Source organism: Phymastichus coffea, unplaced genomic scaffold (genome assembly GCF_024137745.1).
Source record: "Phymastichus coffea isolate CEN01 unplaced genomic scaffold, Cenicafe_Pcof_1.1 PCOF00108, whole genome shotgun sequence".
In the NCBI taxonomy this organism is placed as follows: Eukaryota; Metazoa; Arthropoda; class Insecta; order Hymenoptera; family Eulophidae; genus Phymastichus; species Phymastichus coffea.
The window spans coordinates 204,146-228,295 of record NW_026706919.1 but is presented as its reverse complement, the minus strand read 5'-3'; the positions used below and the strand labels follow the sequence as shown (position 1 = coordinate 228,295).

The 24,150-nt window shown below is 38.9% G+C and overlaps 2 protein-coding genes across 4 annotated transcripts in view; both read left to right on the top strand.

Moving 5' to 3' along the window:
• LOC131670330 (neuroligin-4, Y-linked) overlaps window positions 1–24,150 on the top strand; it is a 154,852-nt gene that overhangs the window by 101,797 nt on the left and 28,905 nt on the right. For all 3 annotated transcript variants that reach the window (XM_058945841.1, XM_058945843.1, XM_058945842.1), the window contains exon 2: window positions 13,917–14,075. In XM_058945841.1, the coding sequence (XP_058801824.1) occupies window positions 13,917–14,075 (159 nt within the window). The remainder of the gene's footprint in view (window positions 1–13,916; window positions 14,076–24,150) is intronic.
• Window positions 355–2,052, top strand: LOC131670332 (venom acid phosphatase Acph-1-like). Its single transcript, XM_058945844.1, has 6 exons — window positions 355–524; window positions 595–705; window positions 780–1,045; window positions 1,120–1,403; window positions 1,488–1,687; window positions 1,765–2,052. The coding sequence occupies exons 1-6, from the start codon at window positions 429–431 to the stop codon at window positions 1,987–1,989; spliced, it is 1,182 nt and encodes a 393-aa protein (XP_058801827.1). The 5' UTR covers window positions 355–428; the 3' UTR covers window positions 1,990–2,052.

Genomic DNA, 24,150 nt, shown 5'->3' with positions numbered 1-24,150 from the left:
ATATGAAAAAGGAAATCGACAATTGAAGCACTCGTTTAAATATGATAACTTTTTTTATTTGTTGAAAACAGAGGCATTGTAGAGGATAAAAAACGAAAGAATATCGTCTATGCAACAAATTAATGAGAGCATCAAATTATTTAGAGAAGGAAAAATTCATCAATCTTAATATGCACCAATAGACTTATTACGCAAAAATTACTGAGGTGTTATGCATATTGCGTGAATCGTAAGGTAAATACCGATATCTAAAGCAAACTACCAATCATGGGTATATATTCTACAGCGTTTCCATTCATGTTCTTTACGAAGTTGGTTAGATTCAGTCAGATAGCTGATAAGAGGAGATAAATCTCGAGCGTTTGCATTAGTGTTCAAAATTTTCAATTTATTTTTTACGGTGACAAGCGCTAAATTTAAATTTTAGCATGGCAAACTATAATTTTTTTATTACCCTTTTGTTGGCGTGTAGCCCGTCAGTATTTAAATCTGATGAGATTTATTCATTAAAGTCCGTCAGCATGGTAATTATAATTTTCTATTAAAACTTTAAAATTTAATTAAATAATCGTTTGTTTAACTTATCATTTCAAGGCTTTTCGACACGGAGATCGAACGCCTCAAGCATATCCCACTGGATTTTATCCAAATGACCCATACATAAATGATTCATTCGAACCATACGGTCATAGTGCTTTAACGAACGTATGTAAAGTGTTGATAAATTGAATAGGCATTTAAAATGTTTCCGTGGTAACTTATTTTGATAATAATTTTAGGAAGGCAAAAAGAGAGAGTATCAAATTGGAGAAAAACTGAGAGAAAGATATAATGCATTTTTAGGAGACACTTTTAAACCGTCAGAAATTTCTGTTGTCAGTACGAGCACAGAGCGTACAAAGATGAGTTTATTGCTTGTATTGGCTGGTCTCTATCCGCCTAAAGGCAAACAAGTTTGGAAAGACGAATTGAATTGGCAACCTATCCCTATAGATTCTATTCCGTACGATCTTCAAAGTTATATGCACCCCCCTAAGTGTCCTATGTGAGTATCATTTCCACTTCATCAAGTGAAATCAATAATCAATTATCATAAATTGATGTGAAATATCTTTTAAGATACGTGAATGAATTAAAACGAGTTAAGAATTCGACGGAGTATAAAAAAGATCTCTCTCGCTTCAACGAGCTCATGAAAAATTTGACGGTTTTTACGGGTCGGGAAATAGATGACATAAAGATTGTTTACCACCTCTACCATACTTTAACCGCAGAATCTAGCTTGGGTTTGGCACTTCCTGAATGGACAAAATTATATTTTCCAAATGGACTCATTAGAAATGCGACTCTATTTGAATACAAAACTGAAAGTTACACACCTAAGTTGATAAGGCTGAATGGAGGTATTTTTAGTGTTATCGATGAAAGATAACGAATGATAACAATAATGATATGTATTTTCTGAATAATTGTTCTCTGATATTTAGGTACGTTTATTCGAAAAATCATGAATGACTTGATTTTTGAAAAACGATTGAATTCGACAAAACTCAACCTATATAGTGCGCATGAGGATAACATTGCTGGTCTTTTGTATGCACTTGGCGCATGGAAAAATGAAATCCCTGCCTACGGAAGTGGCATAGTTTTTGAACTTCATGAGAGAAATTCAAAAAATTATATAAGGGTAAAGAAATTCATTAATTTAGAGATCAAAACGAGCAATTTTTTAAGAATCTAGCCATAAAAAGTATAACTTTTCAGATTTTGCACTACATGGGTGTTCCAGCGGAATTCAAGTTACATCGTATTCCCGGATGTGCTGAATTCTGCGCTATCGAAGATTTTATGAGTATTTTAAAAGATGTTATACCAGATGACGTTATGGTGACATGCTTCGGTCCACCAGAGAGCTCTCTTCTTATACCTAAAGGAAGCAATCCTATTATCTGGCTGTACGAAAAGATAAAGTCGTGGTTCAATTTGTAATTTAGCTAAATTTAAATTTAGTTAATTTACAAATTTTAATTGCTAAATTAAACAAATTTGTCAATTAAGTAAAATTGTGTATGTAAATAAATTATTTATTTCGTTTTAAAAAATGTAACAACTTTTTATTTTCATTTAAATTTATAAGCATTACTTTAAGCGAATAGTATGAAAAATTGTTTTAACAGTTTATTTAACTTGCTTATTGGCTTTGATCTCTGAAAAGTCTGCTTTATTCCGAATTCGAGTCACGCGGTTCACTTCGATTACGTACATTGTAAGTGCTCGTAAAAATATGTCAACAGCAAAAAACGTGCATCTCCGGCACGATTTCTCAGCAGTTTAATGAACGCATAATCCTTTGCAGATTTTAGTCGAAAATGTAAAATTCAGTGGCAAATGAATGCTCGCTGACGCGACCACGCGAAAGAAGCGCGCGAACCACGTAGAAACGTGGCGCAAGCGAAGCGAGATGAGCGCAACCGCGATGGCGCGAGTTCGCGCGCCGCGCCATCCGACGCACAAGTCAAAGTTCGCTCGGCTTGAAAAGAAACTTTTGGCGACGCGCGATTCGCACGCTCAACGAAGCTACAATTTCTATAATTGCAAGAAGTGGAGCTGTTGAGCTGATCGCGTAGAACGCACGGAAGACGTTCTCCAGCTTAAGAAGCGCGTTCGAGCGATGACAACAGTCTGCTGTTCGATGATTTTCGAAGAGCGAGCAAGCGCAGGCGTTTGCGTGCAGGAGGGCGTCCATGAAAATTTGTCAGCTTTCGAGCGCGTCGAGCGCGCAGTCAAAGTCAGCACTTTCCACGGCGGCGTCGTCGTCGCAAGAATTTCCAAAGCTGTACGCGCCAGCTACGTAGAGAGCAGTAAACGGAGAAAAGAGCCGCTCCGGCAAGCGCGCATGCATAACCCTGTAGAGGGTGAGAGAGAGAGAGGGGGAGAGAGAGCGAGAAGCAGCAGCTGCGAATAGACGTGCACCTTAACAAGGTCTCGCACACGCGCGCCTAGCTTGCTCCGGCTTATGGTTCCTCCCATCTCAAGTACCCTATGAAATTTATGTTCGTCGGCAGCGCAATCGATCAGCCTCTCGTCGAGCGAGCGAGTTTATTTCATTCGTCGCGCCAGTACGTAGCCTCGCGATCGCGAGATTTTTCCTTTTAAGTGCGACGCGCCCTCTTTTATTTTTTTTTACCGAGACGCCACGTCGCCTCGTCGCATGCACGTACGCGGACCCGAGGACACGCGCTCCGATAGAGAACAAAAAATCCTTTTTCAATAGTTCGCTAGGGATTGGGATTTATTTGACATGATGTACTTCTCTATGCAAATCATCGGGCCTGCCTTTTGTAGATTCAATTTGAGTTTCAAGATACTTGTACACAGTGTTATACACTCACAATATAAGAGATTTCGCAGATGCCAGGCTATTCAAATCCGAATCTTGCTTTTTCTTTCTTTACTAACGATTTTTACGGCATTTCCTTGTTATCTATTTTCGTTCTCGCGGAAAAATGTGAAGATAGGGCTGTTCACTACTGCGGAATCCCAAGAGGTCGCAACCAATTATTTCAATGTTGTCCTTTATTTCTTCATTTCTGCCGAGGAGCAAGGAGTATCCGTAAGAATCAAAGGGAACAATACGTAGCGTCGCGCGACTATCGCAGAAGCAGATATTTAATAAGAAAGCTGACATTTCCCCTGGGAGGATGTTCCTTCCGAAAGGAGTCTTTCTGCGGCTGACCGAAAAAGAGCGTAGTTGGTTGTCGGTCCACGTGCGCGCGCGCCACCCACACGGACCGTGCAATTTTCATGGAGAGAGCGCCGCTTCTATTTCCCAGGAAATCTCTTGGGTAAAGCGAACATTTTAGAGTGTTCCTTTTGAGCTTTCGCTCGCTGTCCCCTCTCTCTCTCTCTCTCTCTCTCACTATGCCGCAGTGTCCGTATCTCCAATTCTTCGGATTTTAAGATATTTATCACTTTTTACAAGGCACTTTCCTATCATTTTTAAATACTTTCTTGCTCTATGCATGTAATTACATATTCATGCCGTTGTATCACGCATGTAAGAAAATATTTTTCATATTTGAAAATGTTTAATATTTCATAAATACGCTATTCGTAAATTAAAATAGATTAATGGCAAAAGGTAAAACGTGAAATTCTCTTTTTCATCGTATACATTTTATACCGTCGCGAAATATCATTTAATGCAATCGTTATGTACAATTGTTCAAATTTACTATTATTATTCGCAATTACAAGGAATGTTGAAAATGATGAATTCCTTTTCAATGCATAAAGTAAGACGTTTTATAATCAAAGTTTATTGATGTAGAAAAAGAGCAGACTTCAATATTGCAAAAAAGGAAATTGCCTTTGCTAACTAGTAAAAAACAATATTGCCTTTATAAAAAATTTACGTTTTCTTCCCCTTTCCTTTCAAGAGAAAAAATATAAATTGCCTCTTGACCAAAAGGGAGGGCAATTTCATATCGAGTTTATACTGCCAAGGTAATTCAAACTTTGCCAGAGACGGCAAAATTTTTAATGCAGGACCCTCGTTTTTTCTACCTTTCTAGGCATAATGTATATTAGTCTCTTTCATCTCGCGATGAAGATTAAAGACTGTGCAAAGTATTTACAAGCACGATTTTCAAATCCATATAGCAATCCTTTCTGATCCAACCGGTCTGTATTTTGTCGCGTACACCATTAAAACGCCACGCGGTTATTTTATGAATGGCCATTACTTCGAAATGCATAGGCGTCCCTTTTCCGAGCAACAATTCCTCGTGTAGGGACGTCGTGTCGGGTCCTCGGCAGGCAAAACCAGCTCCGATCCGTAAATACAGAGCCCGAAACTGTATGCACGTAATGAGGCGTCTTATTAAGCTGGCAACGCTGCATCTCTGGCATGAAAAAGCCAAAGATTGGCGGCGCTACTAAATCCTCGGTGGACTAGTCCCATTGGCAAAACACAACGCCAGCACTATCTCCGATTATACGTATTTACATTTCGCTCGTAGAACTTCCGACGAGCCGGTGGGGAGAGAAAGATAACCCTGCAAAAAATAAAACCGAGGCAGAAGTATGAACGTCTCAGTGGGCGCGTCAAAGTTAGCGAAAGCAGCTGCGGGGCAACGACGATGACGACGACGAAACTTCCGTTCCATATGCGCGCGCCTCTGTCGCCTGTGCGATGTATTTCCGCAAGGAACTCGCCCTCGGGACATCGCCCTCATGCATAACATCTCGCCTCGGCGAAAAGTGAAGATACGCTTGAATTGAGAACAATGCTATACTAAATTAATCAACGGCACTTTCGCGCATACTTACTATTCGCTTTATCTCACTTACTCAACGGCTTTTCTCGTAGGCGCGCATTTCTCCAGAAAAGTATTCGCCTTGATAACTTATCTGCTCCTACCTCAGCGGCATTATTATTTGTTAACTTAGATTTTAAACTTGTCATTGGATCGAAGAAGAACTGTCAATACTAAAAGGATATTTTTTCAAGTATAATCAGAGTATATTGAGTAAAAAATCGAAAGATTAAGGAGGGAAACCATTTAAAAAAAAGCCAAAGCGTATTTCAAAAATAATAAACTACGTCTCGGTAGCAAGCATGAGATATATAGAACACTAGAATACTACGCAACAATAATATTAGAATTTGATAATTATTCAACACGCGTGCGAAGATCAACTTCGAAAGTCGATTATCATAACAATGCGTGTATGCGAGCTTAAAGCAATCAAGACTTGATCGAGATTTTTTAAAATCTCAAACACGTTTGAAAAAACTTTTGCAAAATATTGCTTTGTGCCGAAAGTCATTCAGTTACAAAGTGATTGGCCATTAAAAAAAATCATCACGCAAAAAAAAAAAGTTTGAGAGCGAACGATATTTCAAACGGAATGCGGAGATAACAGAGCTGCGGAATAATACTCGTCGGGCCCCGTAAAAACAGTGGCGCATGTATAAAGATACACGGACGGGAGAGAAAGAGGGAGGGAGAGAGAGAGAGAGAGATAATGATCTGTCGATTTTTCATACCGGAGTAACGAAAAGAGCGGGGAGGTGGAGATTCGAAGCTCTCCTTCGCATAGAGATGATTTGCAATTCACCGTCGAACGTAAAATGCGCGCTTGTTTGCCGCGACCTAATTGGGGAGCTGCTTGGCTCTGTGTTTTTTGTTTTTTTTTGAAATTGACAGTGTCTCGTTGGGAACGCGGGCGTATGACTGCATGATTGATTGAACATCGCTGGCGAACGACACGTCTTTCGCTGAGACTCTTTTCCGTCTGCCGTGCGTGACCTAGTTTCTCATCAAGCCAATTTACAATCGACGATATTTTTCCGAGACAAGACCTTGGTCAATAATCGCTATCGCGAAATAACTGTTATTGTTTACCGCGCTGTACTGTTAAAAGCGACAAGCTCGAGATTGTTGCGTGCGTGAGATTAACTTTTTTACAGCATGCAGCGTTACAGTCAGCACCACCGTGATCCGTATAATTTCTCATTGTGTTCGCGCGTTCGCCCTCCGGTATTTGATCGTTTTCGATACCACTGAAATATCGCTGGATTAACAAGAAATCATCCACAGAGTTATGCATGACGAAATTCAAATGTAGCTTAATTTAATTGGGTGAGCTGCTCGCGCATTTCTCTAGCCACAAGCGGTTATCTTTTAAAAGTATCTTATTGAAATGCTGCGAATGAACATTAAATGATAATGACCGCAGTTGATTCGGCACTTCGGCAGTGCGTTACGCTCGCGGTATTAACTTTTCAGTGTATATCCCTGACGAGCTTGCGGCCGAGCGCGCGCCATGTTGATCGAGAGAAATACAACGTGCTTTCGCGCGTATTCGTTTGCGCGCGGAATTCAACCGAGTTTATTATTGATTTCACTTGCCGGCTCGATAGCGCGTTCCCATTAATTCCGTGCGAATAAATATCGACGACCGGCCGGTCTTCATAACGCAGACTTCGATGATTATGCAGACGCGCGGAGCGACGTGTCTGGCAGACTGCGAGCCGAGTCCGCAAGAAAAGAATCGGTGGCGCATATTCGCGCACACTGGCAGCACTGCGCGTGAGGGCATATAACTCTGCGGGCTCGTTTTTCAGCGGTCGGTGTGTGCGTGTGACAGTGCGCCGCGCCAATAACTCGCTCATTGTCAAGCGGCAGCGCGGCGCTGCCGGCCAGCTGGCGCAGGATATCCGCGGAATTAATATTCGCTTAGAAACCGGGTCAAGAATCCGTCCGCACACACTACTCTCTCTTTCTCTCTCTCTCTCACCGGCCAGCTCTCTACTATCGACATTTTTCCCTTTTTTCATCAATGCATAACCGCCGCGATGCCACGACTATTTGGAATATAGACGCAGAATAATCGTGCGACTGCTTGGTCGTCCTCCCTTTTTACGAGGGGAATCAAATTTTCATTGCGTTTTGACCGCCTGCACATATCAGATCTTTGCATTCCGATCAAGCTTTACTTTATTGCTTCCTTCGCTTTACGTTGTTCGCGGTGATACCGTGCGCTTCTTTCGTATTTGCTCCATAGGTTTATTCGACAAGCGCAATCGAAACGCGTATTATTAACCTATAAAATTTAGCATCAATGCAAAACAAAGCTTCGAACTTGTGATTTTTCGCAAGAATATGAAGTCAACCGTTTTATTAATTCGCGGTCGTATTGTCACGAGTAAATCAGAATACATTCATAAAATATTGTTAAGCATTGTCGCTTAAAATTTTAATAAAAAGCTTTTAATAAAATTTCCAATAGAGTTATTCGCAGACGGGCCATATTGTTATGAAAATAGAGGCGCTGTAAAAAAAGTCGTCATGCAATTTATTTTGATGGATACTCGACGAACTACGATATTTACGGAATATATTTTCCGCGGGGCCAAACCTGAATATCTCAATAAAATTTCGATCAAAAAACTAAATTGCTTAATTTTTTTCACGTCTAGAATGGTTTCAAAAGGCATTGACTGATATTCCGTAATTTTCGTTCAAGGAATTATTTATAAATATTTTGCGCAAAATTAAACTTGTAGTAATTACTTAAAACCATTAGTTACGCTTATATATTAAATTACAAGTTCAAAATTATAATTATTTTCAGAAATTTCCAAAAATAATTATTTATTATTTTAATTTTCATTATATTAATGGCTTATAAGGATAAAATTATAGTAAAACTATACATATGATAAACATACATTTTTAACTTGTATTGACACAAACAAAATTATTTATTAATTATACCTTTCAGAATTGATTAAAATTAAAATTTAATGATTGTAATACATTTTAACTAAAATAAGAAAACGTATTAATATTTTAGCGTAACGTTTAATTATAAGTCACAAAACACTTGTTTTTTAAATGGTTTTGTTGATTTTCGAAGATCTTTCCGGCGAAAGATACTCAATTATCGTTTTTATGTTATTATTGTTACATTAATGATTACTATTATTGTTTCATCAATGTGTAAAGCTACTTAGAAAATTATCGTTCAAAACTATTTAGTCTAACTATTTATTATAACTTACAATAATTTATATTGCAAGTTGTAATTAGTTCATTAATTATTTGAAATAAAACGTTACAATCTATATTCTGTATTAAATACTTTATTAAGTACTTGAAAATCTTTAAGAATACCGAATCCTAATATGTTTTTCCAAAAATAATCACAAATTCCAATTCAAATTAAGAAAATTAGCTTATTTATTATTTAAATTAATAAAAATGCATAAAGACAATTGTGATGGCAATTTTACAACGGGCGTATAATTCTTATTATTAATTACTTAAATAAATTGTTTATAAAATTAGAAAACTTTCATTTTCCAATTAGTTTCTATCACAAAACATAAGAGAGCTTTTCGAGAGGTACTGTAGCGAGTTATTATTTATTAAATTTTTTAGTCTGTAAGCCTGTTTCATTAATTTTTTGTATATTTAATTATCGGTCGTTTAGGCCAAGGCCTTCTAGCTGCGCGTGAGTAGCATAGATCTTTCGTAGCAAGGAACATCGTAGTTCCAAGAGGCCTATAAAGCTACACAATTTTTGATGCATGGAATTTGTTCTGTAAGCAGCAATTTGTGCGGGGCACTTTAGTCTTTTTATTTAGAGCAACTCCAAATTTCTTTTTTAGTATATGTACACGTTCGACCTTCTTTGCTACATAAAGAGATTCTCAAAAATTTATTAATTTTTTCCTGTCTATTTTTTGTGCGTTTTCAGAGAAAAAAATAGGCTATTTTGCGCAGCACGTTGGCGTTTTTATTGAATAAGCTACGATACGGAGAGGGAAAAAAAGTGAGGAGTATTATAAGATTGGAAGAAGAACTATTCGATTGACATGCGCTTACTATACTCTGTGGTATGGCTTTTTATGCCGAAACATTTGACGGATGGATGGTTATGGAGGTTCTGGCAGTGCGGCGTATGTTCGAGTTTTCATGCCGCGAAATCGAGGGATTTGATTATCCTTCTACCAGCCGGAATAACAGTGCTCTATAATAATAGATATATAGAAATGCGAAGATGAAGATAAGACGTGTATGACTTTGCGGGCTATCAAATCGAGTATTGACTGGGAATTCTATTCGCTACTTCACAAATAGATATCGCTAGATAAAGTTATACATTGTTATACCTCGCGATTATCAAGCCTGGTAAAAAATCGATTTCTATTTACAAGACCAGCACTATAGAAATTTAACAGCTATTCAAATTGCATTTTCTTCGTGTTTTTCAAATACTTTCTATCAAATCACATCCAATTTTTAACTTTGTTTTTATCAAAGTCAACAGAATCCCAAAATTTCTTTTCGGCCAAATTATGCGCCGATTCCATTTGAAATTTTCCCGGTCCAGCTATATGCAAGTAATTCAATGTTTTTGATGGATCTACAGTATGCCATTTGGTGTTGATATCGGGTTTCCTAATACGCAAATGTAAGTTTTATTTAAACTTTGTCATACTAATATCATGTAGTTCGATAGACGTACCCATTATATGCAAATGATGTTATAAGTTTGATCAAATCAGTATGCATGGCCATATCACTCGGGGATTTTGTCGGTATAACAATGTCATTTTTTAAGAGTAAGCTAATGTCATCGCCATGACACACACCTAGAAAAAATAATCAAAGATAATTTTTTTTACACCAACTAAGACCTATCAAGGTTTACCATAATTTTGGGTGTCATTTCTAAGTTCATAACTCATACTATCAGTTGCTCGGTAACTGTAATAATAAAGCCAAACTGGATTTCTGCTTGCCTGCGCATGCGCTCGAACAGCATTTTCAGAATCGACTGTAAACCACCTGTCACCTACTAAATATACGACATTCATGAAAGACGTCTTGTCAATGGGTTTTTTACCCAAGTAATGTTTGCGAATTTTTCGTGAAAGACTAGTATGATTCTCTTTGGGTATGGTATAATTAAAATTCAATATTAAAGGAGCTAACGTATCCCAGTTGTCATTCATTTCTTTTAAAATATTATCCTCGGCATACTCTGCAACAATAAACGAGAAAAATAATTATCCATTATGTTTTCACAATAAATATCATATTGTCCACACCTGCCATTGGAAATAATCCTTCTTCGCTGACAATCCCAACAATCCAAGGCGCGTCGTAAAGTTTACCAGTTGTTATAATATCGATTGGAGATCTATCAATAAAAGTACGATCATCGGAAAATTTCTCTACCACTGGTGCAAAGGGCACTGGAGGATTGTTTCTCCACGGCTAAAAGGTAAATCAGTCATGATTCATTCGCGTTTTGCAATCGGCATATTAACAGAAATCGTGTACTTTGAAATGACCCTGAGCTGCGGTTAAATCGCGAGCCGATCGTATTTTGAGACACCGAACCATCGATCGAATGTCGTTCGTTGTACAATTCATGATTCGGCCCAATTCGAGAGCCTTGTCTCGTGGATTTTCAGCCTGCGCCCAGCAATTAAAAGCCGTACCGCTGAACGATATTCCATTATTAAAGAGGCCAGCGCTCATTGGCGACAGGAAGTGGTAGTGAACACTGGTTGCGCCGGCACTATCACCGAAAAGAGTAATCCGTCTAGGATCACCACCGAAATACACGATATTTTCGTGAATCCATCGCAGAGCCAATGATTGATCCTTTAAACCCATGTTTCCGCTCACTACATCATCCTCGGTGCTCAGGAATCCCAGTGTTCCAAGTCGATATTGTATCGTTACTACTAGTACGCTGTAGTCGATCAAGTAAGACTCTTCTTCTTGCGTGTTGCCGCCGAAGTGAAAGCCTCCACCGTGGATGTAAAGCAAAACGGGTAGTGAGGCATTTTTGTTAATGACTGAGCTGTAAATGTTCAGATACAAACAATCTTCACTGCCTTCTACTAAACTACCAGATGAATAGGGTTTTCGCCCGTACTGTAAGCATGTATCACGCAAACGATTTGCTTCAAGTTCCCCCGACCATGGTTCAATTGGTTCCGGTGACTACTTACAACAAATCTAATATCAATCATTCTTATAGGCTTAGTTAAAAAAAATCAAAACTCTGTACCTCAAATCTTCTTTCTTCAATAGGTGGTTTTGCATATGGAATACCTTGGTATGCTTCATATCTGTTACCTTTAAAGGAGGTCAAATAATGACCTACGATTTTACCCGAATGAGTTAATACTGATGGCATGGCTTTCGAAGAATACGTCTGAACCGTAATGATAAATATTAATAAGTATCGAAACATTTTGGTTTTCTAACATTTTCAGACTACTGGCTTTTATACTGCTTTAAGTGGTATCAATTAAAGAAATTGTTATCAATTAGGTGACACAATTCCGTCTATTTACACATGAAATAATACGTAGAAATAAAATTTTTTATTTTTCTGCGCTCTTTTATAGAAAATATAAGATATTTTCCTTAATTTATGAATGACATGTTCTATATTTGAGAAAAAAAAATTAATCTTATTTAATAAATAAAATATTCTAAGCATGAGAAAATTCTTTTTAAAAATCCAGCAACTTAACGAAATAATTTTCACTGTATATTTACTGATGCTTCTTCAGAGTGCGATTTCCGGTATTAAATTATGATTTATTTTTATTTCACTTCACAGCTAAATATATTCAGGCGTTCGTTTACTCAATTTAATTTAGATCTAATCACGATCTTGTAGATAATCACTGACGACCTTATAAAATCATTCAAAATTAAACTTTAATCTAATCTCTACTCGACAAGTCATTCAGAGAAGTTTTACTCGTGATAAATTTGTCTTACAAATCAGTTTTAACTGAAAATCACAGGTATTTGCAGGTGAAATTAAAAGTTGAGCTTGTGAGCACAGAGCAAAGAAAGAGAGTAGTACTAGTAGTAGTAGTCGAATCACTCCGGCGAGATAGAACCTTATGTTTGAACAATATAATACGCAGAGAGTTCGCCTGGCTGGAGCGTAATAAAAAAGTAAAATCTCTCAATTTCCAGCGTAAGATAGTTGGAGCGTGGGAGTGCAGCTTTCGCCTCTTTCAATTTTCATAAAAAAAAAAAAAAAAAAAGAAAGAAAGAAGGCAGAAAGAAGAAGCGTGAAAGTTCTTTCTCTTATTCGCGAGTAATCTTTCAAGGCGCTATAGCGTATAATTTCCGGACACGGAAAGAAAAGAAGGCGAAAGAACGAGTGAACTCAATAATACAATCAATACGGCTACTCGCAGTGTTAGAATTACAGGCACGTGCGAGTGCCGTTGGGACAAATCAATGCATATTTGTTATTTCTCGCCAACATCAAAGGATAAACTGCAGCAAAATATCTCTTGACGTGCATAGCAGGACGCGGGAGGAGGGGGAGCGGGGGTGAGAGATGTTTGCGGCAAAGCCGCGCCACGCCACGCGCTTGAGCTAATTGAATTAGCCGCCCGAGTTTACACGAGGCGGCGGCGGCGGCGGCGGCCGCGCTGCCACGCCGAGGCCGGTAATTAGTATAGAACACACCGAATCCTTTCCGCGATTGCGAATTGCCGGGATCGCTAAGGCATCCTGCCTCCCCACCCACCACGATATACATATATCCTGTGTGTTTACCTCTTGCACGACGAGCATTCTCGCCATCGTGCGCACCAGACCCGGACGCGCAGGTGTTTGTTAAGATATGGAGATGCCAAACTGATAGCTGCCTTGCCGAAGTCTGTTTTCACTCTCTCGCTCGCGGGACCCTATACTGCGGTAGGAACGATCGAGGAAATTGCTTGAGCAAGTTTTTTCCTGCTCGCTCGGTCTCGTCGATCGTTTATCGGACAAGCTCGAAGATACGCTTTTCTATCATGCCGCTTTAACGAGGGAACGCTGTTTCGAGGAAAAAGTGCTTCCGAAGTTTCGACACATTTTCAGGGGCAATGCAATTTAGTGTGGAAATTTTGTATACACACCGATCGCCATGTTCAATGTTTTATTGATACTTGAACCGTTTTCAAGCGTCAGATACACAGCACGGGCAAGCTGCTACCTCATTTTCTTACATACGTATGACATGCGATAAAATATCTGCTACTACTGTTCTTCGTGTTATTTATTAACATATTGCTGCAAATTTCCAGAAATTTCTGATGAAACCATAAATTCAAATTTCACATCGCGATTTCATAAAATTTCAAGTTTCATCTATATGAGTCCTTATAAGGTAATTAGTCATGAGCCAGCCTAGTAGATACTACACTTGGCATCCGCCAACAATCAGACATTGACTTTGAGCATAAAGTCATATCAGCGTGGTAATTAACATGGTAGTTTACGGCAATCGAGCAACTTGAATCAGACAGAGTTGATTGAGAGCGAGATGTGTAGCATAATGACGATACGGCGCTGTTGTTGTTCCAGCTGGTGCGAGAAGCAGTAGCGGCAAGAGTTACCCGGTTATCGTCTTCCTGCACGGCGAGAGCTACGAGTGGAACAGTGGAAATCCGTACGACGGCAGCGTCCTTGCCAGCTACGGTGGTCTCGTCGTCGTTACCGTCAACTACAGGCTTGGCATTTTGGGTAAGACTTCTTTTTCAATACTTTCTTCGACTGTAGTGAGTCCACAAAAAATGCTTGCGAGGCTACAGATGAACTTTACTAATGAGCGTTATTAACGACGCCAGCTCTTATTCGTTTATTTAACACTTGACGTTGAAAAGAAAAACTTTTCGACTTACGTGCTTTCATTCGCTCTTGCGAAACTTCGAGAGAAAGCCATCGAAATAAACAAAACTACCATGTACGTGAAGCGGACGCGACGAGCTTACGGACGTTAAATACGCAAAGTACCGTCGTACGTGCGACGACAACGTTTACCACAGGGCGAAAGCTCGAGTTTGTCTTTATTTGATTCCTAATAGCCTGCTTCGGCTTCTCTAAAGCTATTCGCAGCCAGCGCGAACGACGGGCTACATATTTGAGAAGACGCTTTTTTTTTGTTTTTGCAATTTGCACTAAATTTGACGATATAACCGGAATATTTTTATCGGCGAGAAAGAAATCGGTTATGAGACCATTTTGAAAGATTTAGGTTTGATCATGAAAATCAAAATACATTGTATAAGAGACAAATGACGAATCCTACATAATCCTTTCATGCTTGATTTAGTTCTTGATATTCAATATCACTAATTTAGCAACAAGTTTATGTCGGCGAATATTACCAAAAACAATTGCTATAATAAGCAACGAGATGAAAAATTACGCGACATTAGGTTTACCCGCGACTATGGATTAAATAGCCACGTTTAAGCTAATGTTAGTGAGGTAGCAAGGTTCATCGATTTTGGTGCTTGCGAGCCTTTGAAACAAAACGAAGCATGACAATTAATTAACCGTTCTCTCAATTGGATACCAGCCCCTCCCCCCGTGAGCTATACAATCGACGCTGCACTTGGAAATGGATTCTGCACTTCTAAAGCTATGTCATGATCGTTTGCTTCAATTTGCGGCTGGAGAACAGCTTTCACTCGGCGAATAAAACTGGAAAACTTTTACCGCGACGACGACAACGGCGGTGGATAGCTTTCCCTTCTTCTCGACAACGAGTCCGAAAACGGCTCTTTGCGATTCCTATAAGATTAGATCTGTTTTTAGCCCTCGGCAGCGCGAGGCGACACTAGCTTGAGCGTTTTATTTACGATTCGTCGTTGCTTTCGGGTAGAGATGGTTATTCGAGCCCGAATAAAACCACGCCGCTGGTTGGCGGCGTTTAATCGTCAGTCATCCGACTTTACGTCCCTTGAAATTTCTGATGCAACTCGTAAAGATAAGCGCTCGCGCCACCAACGTCGTCGTCCTTGCGTTTTCTGTAAGTCAAGCGAAACTCGTTACGTTTTGCATTGCGCGACAAAACGCAGAGAGTAAGGCTGACAGAGAGAGAGAGAGAGAGAGAGAGAGAGAGAGAGAGAGAGAGAGAGAGAGAGAGAGAGAGATAAGGAGAGATTGAAAGTTCGCCTTGGTTGTCATGGCAACGCGATCCCAAGTAAATCTAATAGGAAACTCATTACGACTCTCTCTCTCTCTCTCTCTCTACCTCCTCCAAACTAAATTCTTGTGTCGTAGCTCGCGTCTAAATGTTGAGGATTTGACCTGGTGACTGATGGCACACTCTTAATTAATCATCGCCGTTACTCTGGCTTACGTGCGTAAAATAAATTATTTCTTTCTTTAATTTTTTTTTACTACTTCACCTTCGCCGAGGTCATTAAATCTCTGACACACGCGACGGCGCGTTGTCGATCAATCGCTCGACGTTCTGGTAATGAGATCCGAACGTAACAATCGACGATTTCATAAGATATTCGCGAAAGAGCGAGCGACCGAAAGGGAGAGAGAAAAATCGAATTTTCTTTCCAATTAATGCACCGAGAAATGGATTTTGCTCGAGGCAAAACCCCTACCTCTCCGGATATCTATGCAAATGGGACTTGCTCAAGGAAATAATCATTTTTCCAACGTTTCTCCCGCTACTATGCCGATTTTGTTCATCTAATTTTAAATATTTATAGCCTGACATTCTGTTTCTCTAATGTTTCTCTATTTTCTATACCGCGACTACGAATACTTGCCTATTAAAATTTCTTACACGACTAATAATGCTTTTAGAAATGTACAACATTTCTGTTCGACTCGGCAATATATGTCCAATAATGATTCAATGTTTATTTGATCTTTGTATCGACAGAAAAATTGGTACGATAAAAGTCGAACTTCCTAAAGAAAAATAGAGAATGGTCAATCCGCATGAAAAATTCGAAACACTGTCGACGGAAAAAAATTGTTCTTTTTCCTTTTATTTTGTACAGAATATTATTCTTCAAAAAAAACCGAAGAGGCTTTAGAAACATCATAAATATTCGGTACACCTGATTCGCCTCTTAGCCAGAAAAGTTTTGGTAAAAAATAATATGCATTATCTTCAAAAACTCAGTCTCGATCGGATCGTCGTAGAGGTAAGACGTGTTTACCTACGTGTTCCATCAAGCGAGTGATTACTATAGATATAGAAATACGTTTCTCGTAACAAGTCTCGTGCTAATAAGTGGTTTATAGTATAATTGTGAGTGTGGAAAAGTGCGCTTGCACTTTCCACACTCGATAAGTGTTTGCGATGACCCTTTCTGGAAACAGGAACGGTCTACCCACACAAGAAACAACAAAAAAACCCACAATGTCAACTGATAAAGAAAATTCCTCCAAAGTATTGTACTCTCATGCTCTAGAGTATCCAAAGAAAGACCAAGCCATAGTTACGGATGCGATAGAAGGCCTTCAAATCAAAGATTACGTATTAGCGATAGGTAAGATGGTTGGTCCAAAGAATATTACATTTGCCTCGCGAATCTCGCAAGGTAGAGTTTGTCTATACCTAAGTACGCAAGAACTCGCTGACAAAATTACCGCACCGGGCTCAACTGTAAACATTGGCTCGCACATTCTTCCGCTCAGACTACTAGTATCCAAGGCCAAACGTATTATTCTCTCAAATGTGTGCCCAATCATTCCCCACACAGAAATAGAAAAAAAATTACTTGAATTCGATATTAAACCGTCTTCCAAAATAACTTTCTTAAGAGCCGGCATCAACGAACCCGAATATACTCACATCATGAGCTTCAGAAGACAAATGTACATAAGCCCGAATGATATTGCGAAGCTACCCGAAAGTATGAAGATCGACTACGATGACACAGAGTACTGGATTTATCTCTCAAGCGAAAAACTTACTTGCTTCATCTGTAAAGAAGAGGGACATCTCGCAAGACAATGTAAAAACATAGAGACACAAATATCTCCCTCCCAAGAAGACATAAACACGTCGAACAGTGATCAGAATCAAGCATTCCCCTCACTCCCCTCCACGTCGGACTCCACGTCAACTCATTCTCAAGGCAACTTCACGGAGCTTACAGTGACAAGACATGACGCTACCGGGAGCGGCTTGATGCCCCCTCCAAGCTCCTCTACGGCACACGTAAAACCTCTGATCACTGGAGTCAAACGTCCGCTCAGCATTTCCTCGTCGGAAAATAGCGAACTTACACGAACTCAAGCTACGAACGTAAAAGCTATAACGAAAAATTCGTCGACCGACCAGTCCCCGATTAAGCTCCTCAAGAAAAGAACTACGATAACAGATATAGAAAATCAGCTCTCTTCTGTCAAAGAGCATATCATACAAAGTGCCCATGCCTATCCTCTCACGTATGAGGAACTCAAGCAATTTCTCCTCGAAACCTACGGCAGCAACGACATCCAAGCCATCGCCAAACATCACTCTTCGAACGAGCAAGCGCTTCTCCATATGCTCCAGGATACTCAATCTCGATTAGAAGACAAAACCCTAAAAGCACGAATCAAAAGAATAATCAAGAGGCTAGAAAAACCAATGGACATCGACAGTTCAAATGACGAAATGGAAGAAAATTAAAAAAAAAAAAAAAAAAAAAAAAAAAAAAAAAAAAATGGATATGAACGGAAACGTATCATCTACAATCACAACTCTCAGATTAATCTTTTGGAATGCCCGCAGTATAATGAGAAGAAAGGAAGATCTCCCCGCCTTACTCCAAAATATCGACATTTTTGTGTGCGTAGAAAGCTGGCTCAGTGACAATAAAAGTTTTCAGCTTCCAGGCTTTTTGACTTTTAGAAAAGATAGAAAAGACTCTTCAGGAGGAGGTATTGTGTTACTTATTCGCAAAAATATTGCCTATAGAGAAATCGACAACCTTGTTACTCCGAACGATTCAATCGAATTTTGCGGTCTACGTATAACCAATGTCGAACCTGCGTTTAATCTTTATATATGCTATAGATCCCCCGGTAATACTATGAGCCAACAAGAATGGGATCTACTATTTTCTAACTTTGACCTTAGATGTAACAACATACTCGTAGGAGATTTTAACTCACACCATGAAATTTGGAATTGCAACAAATCTGATTCTAATGGCAAAAATCTTTTAGAATCAATTAAAAAATCGAATTTCTTTATTCACAACACCGACACTATTACACATATTGATACCACTTCCAAATCCAATATTGACCTCATAATAACAAGCAATAAAATTAGAGACATGGTAGAAACACAGGCTCATACTGATACCGTGGGATCCGATCACTACCCGATACATATACAAGTCAATTCCCAAAAAATGACTTACCATCAAAAAAATTTCAAAATCAGATCATCTCGCACCGACTGGCAAAAAGTCAATGAAGAACTTAATGAAGCTTTCTCTGTATTTCTCACTCCAGAGTATAACGATCTTTCTCCCAACGAGAAATATAACTTTTATGTTAAAATCATCTCTGATTCAGTTAAGAAAAATACTCCTATCAAAAAATTTGTTAACATTAAATTCCATCGCAACCCCGTTGCCTGGTGGGATAACGAATGCAAAGAAATCAGAGACTCCAGGAATAAAGCTTTTAAAAAATGGGAGAGAACACAAGACACTACTGATTTTACTGAATTTAAAAGGCTTAGAGCAATCGCGTGTAAAACCTTTAAAAATAAAAAAAGACAAAGCTTTATAAAATTCGCAGAAAGTCTCAATTGTCACACAAACATAAAATATGTTTGGAATACTTCAAAAATCCTTAAAAACAAGTGGGTGAAAGTTACTCCATCTCATATGTCTGAAAACCTGCAAATTGAAAATAAAACGAAGGCTATAAATAAAATATGCCCACCGTGGGTTCCTACCAAACCCGATTATTTCCCAAAGTGTCAGAAGAATAATTTTCTCGAAAGTGAGTTTACTCTCGCCGAACTGAATTTAGCTTTAGACTCACGTAATTTCGACTCCTCTCCAGGCATTGATGGTATCGATTACCACATAATTTATAATCTCCCTTTAAAATACAAACTTCTTCTAGTTGATACTTACAATGAAATGTTCCGACTTAGCCACTTCCCAGAAGACTGGAAAAAATCATATGTTCATTTGATCTCCAAATCGGATGGAATTAACTTTCGCCCCATTTCCCTTACTTCCGCCTTTTGTAAATTATTCGAGAATATCATTAAAAATAAAATGCAGTGGTGGATCGAGCGAGAGAATGTACTACCTAACTCACAATCCGGATTTAGAAAAGGCCAGTCTTGCTCTGACAACTTAACGAATCTCACTATCAAAATACAAGAATCTTTTAAAAAGAACATAAACTTGTACGCTGCTTTTCTTGACGTTAGTGGTGCATTCGACAATGTAAACAGCGACCTACTCATCAAAAAATTAGCGGAGATAGGATGTCCTTACAAGCTTGTAAAGTTTATTAAATTTCTTACTTACGAAAGACATATTTATTCCAGCCTGGAAGATCAATGTTATCTTACATATAAAGGTGTGCCACAAGGAGGAGTTCTAAGTCCTCTTCTTTACTTAATTTACGTCTCCAGTATTGCGAATAAAATACCCAGAACAGTCTCTGCATACCAATTCGCAGACGACATCGCACTCTGCTCGAACAACGTAAATTCCTTACCCAAAACAATCAATTTCATAGACGCCAATCTTTCGCTTCTAGGCTTAGACCTCGCTCCGCATAAAACTGTCTTTATTGTTTTCAATAGAAATGGCATCCTCCCTGGCCAAACTAAACTTGCAATTAACGACGAATGCACCATCAAATCAAGCGAAACGGCAAAATTTCTAGGCGTCATCTTCGATTATTCTCTTTCCTTTAAACAGCAAATAAGTAGCCTCCTAAATAGATGCCATAGGGCCCTAAACATTCTGAGGTATCTACAAGGCATTTGGTGGGGTGGACACCCTAAAGTACTACTGATTTTTTATAAGAGCTTTGTGCGCTCAATAATAGACTATAACAGTTTTGTATATTATCCTACTAGGGAAGAACTGAGTAACAAGCTAGAAAAAATCCAATATGCCGCTATCCGCGCAGCCCTAGGCTTTCGCAAAACTACCCCCACCAATGTCTTACTTGCTGAATCTAAGTTGCCCTCCATTAGGGAAAGAGCTAAATTTTTATGCTATTCGTTTTTATCCAAAATTATAACTAACGAAGATCTATTGGTTCATAAAAACGTTAAGCGATACTACAATAACACCCTTAAAAAATCAAAGAGAAAGCGTAACAGACTGTTCGAGGATTGCATTATAGAACTCTACAAATCGCAAATGCCTCTTATCAAATCTAATATGTACCAAATCTATAAATGCGAATATGCAACTCTGATCACTTCCATGCCGATCGACGTAGAAATAGGCAAAACTCTCAAACGATCGTCTAATCCGACCTTAAAACTGCGAGAACTTAACTCGGATTCTACGATTATTGAAATATTTACTGACGGAAGTAAAGACAGAGAAAATAAATACGCGAGTTCTGCTTGTCATTGCCCGTCTCTAGACATTAGCGTTGTCAGAAGGCTTCATAGATACACGTCTATATACACAGCAGAGATCATTGCCATCAATGACGCCATGGATATGGCCTTAGCGCACAAAGACAAAAATGTTTGCATTCACTCGGACTCCTTAGGAGCACTGCAAAGTCTAAATAATCCTGAAATCGATATTAGAGTTAACCCCTATATCCTACAAATCAAAGATAAGTATCTAAAATTCTTAAAAGAAAATAAAGGCCAATATACGATTAAATTATGTTGGATTCCCTCTCACTCTGGCATTGAGGGCAACGAACTCGCTGACTCTCTAGCCAAAGACGCCGAAAACAACCCTAACGCTCTGGAAAATCTTAACATTCCTTTCACAGATCTGAAAGAAAAATACAAAAAAAATATGCGCGATAACACGAGAGAAAAAATTCTAACTACATCCCTAGATAAAGGTAAAATGTATTTCCAAATATGTTATAAGGATTCCTCTCACTCGTGGTTTCACAAGTTAAGCCTTTCCAGAAAGCTCATAGCTACCATCAACCGCTGTCGAGCAGATCACTACAACTTAGCAGCGTCATTGGCTAGAGTTAATTTAACTGACGATCCTATGTGCGCTTGTCAAGAATTCCCTCAGGACCTTGATCACATTATTTGGCAATGCTCTCTGCTAAATGACCACAGACAACAGTTGACAAGACAGATTATAAAATTAGGTTTTCAATTGCCAATGAAAATGTCTCTAATATTTGCCGAACCCAATGTACCAGCGTCAAAATGCATACTTGAATTCCTTGACAAATGTAATATTAAACTGTAAGTCAATCTCTCAATGTAAATACTTGTAAACCTAATTCTCCACCTTCTCACTAGCTAACATAACTCAATATTTCACATTCCGTATGAACTATGTATTGTAAATAAATCTATAATATAGATTTGAAGCAATTAAAATAATAAAAAAAAAAAAAAAAAAATCTTCAAAAACTAAGGAATAATGAAAATGAATATTCATCGCGAGTAGCCGACTCGAAAGAACCGTAACAATTAACGAAAAGTTTGCTAGTCTGGAAAGAAAAACATAAAGTGGGCGAGCAAGAGCTGATATAACGACAAAATCAACACGCACACACACATACACATACACACAGCGGTAAGAATAATTTCTGCGGACTTGCTGTTGGCCTCGGGGAAAAGTTTTCTATTAGGACCGGCTGCTGTTGCTACTGCGGCGCCATTGACAAAATAGTTCCAGTTCGAGCTCGAGCAACTAAACGATAGATTGAAAGATCGTCCGATACGCGCGCGGGAAAGGCCACTTTCACGAGATATTGTGTTTTTCGAGAGAGAGTTTGACGGCCGACGCTTACTTTCAAGTAGTTTGCTCAAGCTATTGAAAATATTTCCTTTCTACTTTTTCCTTATAGCCGAATTAAATGCACCTATATAGAATGTGTCATAATTGTTAAATCTTATTGTAATCGCTTCAAACTTGCTGATATGATATTTATTTAATAATTAAATTGGAGATAATCTCTCTTTTATATAATTTCAGTCCAGTGCACGTATCCTCTTTTTAAAATGTAAATCACAAAAAAATAATCTCAACGATTTTCGACCATGCATGTTCATCACGATTCACGTGCAGTGTATATTGTATTATTATTTTTATAGTTCAATAGAGTAAATATTTGAAGGAGAGGTTCACTTGTCAAAAGCTACGAATAACTATGCATAATAGTATTCAATTTATTGTAAATAAAGTATTTATTGTGAATAAAGAACATTTTACTTTGTGGTTTCAATCAATAACATGAGCAATTCATGTATATTATAATTATTTTCGCAATCGTCTAATACATCATAAGCAACTTAATATTCGTTTATTAGATTTCGTCTCTAACATGAAATGATTCACAGTAGCGCTCGTGTAATTAAATAATATATTGAACAAAAGAAACTTCCATTGATACGACAAACTAAAAATATTTGCGAATGTAACAGCAAAAGGATATGATCGGATTGACAATTGATCAACTTTGCTCTTTATCACTTCTAAAGATGACTTTGACAATTGATAAACAGTGCAGGCTAGAAATTGTACACGCCATGCTAAACACGAAAAAATCGGAAACATTTTGAGTAGAAAATGGCGACTTTGGTATTATTGCGACGATGGCGAAGCGATGACTCCTTCCCCTGGACGTTCTCATCGCCGACCGTACGACGCCAGACCGATGCTCAGATCCGGCGTTGATCGGGAGCAGGTGAAGGAGCATTGCGCTGCGGCCGCGAGTTCAAGGGGAAGAGAGCTCCTGCACGCTTTCGTGCGAGCAGCTAGCCTCTGCCGTCGTGGGCGCTGGGCAGCCACCCAGAAACGCTCGCAGCGCCAAATTATCGCCTTATAAAGGAGAAATGCGCGCGAACATCCAGAAACAATGAACCACATTTAAAAATATTTCACCTCAATATTTGAAAACGCCGATATAAAACGTGAAATATGGCATAGGATGAGTGTAATGCACGAAACAATACAGATACAAAAGTATAAAGTGTCGTCCAGTGAGCCCAAGTGATACATCGAATCACAGTTTTCTTTTAAATCACGTTCAAAGTTTTTCGAATCTGCAGTAGCTATAGCGAAACGAGTAGAAAGAATGCAAAACAGACTAGACACCCGAAACAAACGCACAAACTATACCAGCGAGGTCAAAAAAACACGACCAATAAATATAGATTACACAGATAGGCGCTTGAAAGCGAGAAACTTTATCCGACGTGTCTCTGGCGGAGTATGCAGCTCTCTCTTGCACAATAATATACACCTAGATTAGCGCTGTAGCGTCGCGCGTCCGGTACTTTACGATACCCACGCAGGTATAGAGTCGCTGGCCGCACCGCGCTACTGGTGTCTGCGATTGTGTCGAAACGAACAATGGATGGAATTTGAATGAACGGAAGACGTATATTTCAGACACGTATCCGTCGCCTTCACCTTTACATTTTTTTTCATTTTCTTTTCACTTTCATGTACGAGAGCTTCGGTCAGCGAAGAGGAGTGAAATAAATGAAATTGGCGCACGCAAGCGATAACTCGGCTGTCCGACGCGCGACAACGCTTCATTAGAGGCTACGCGTTTATCAGTAAAGTCCTCGCGCGTGGCAGACAATCAACGTGCACGAGTGAGATAAAAAATTAACGCCCTCAGAGAGAGGCGA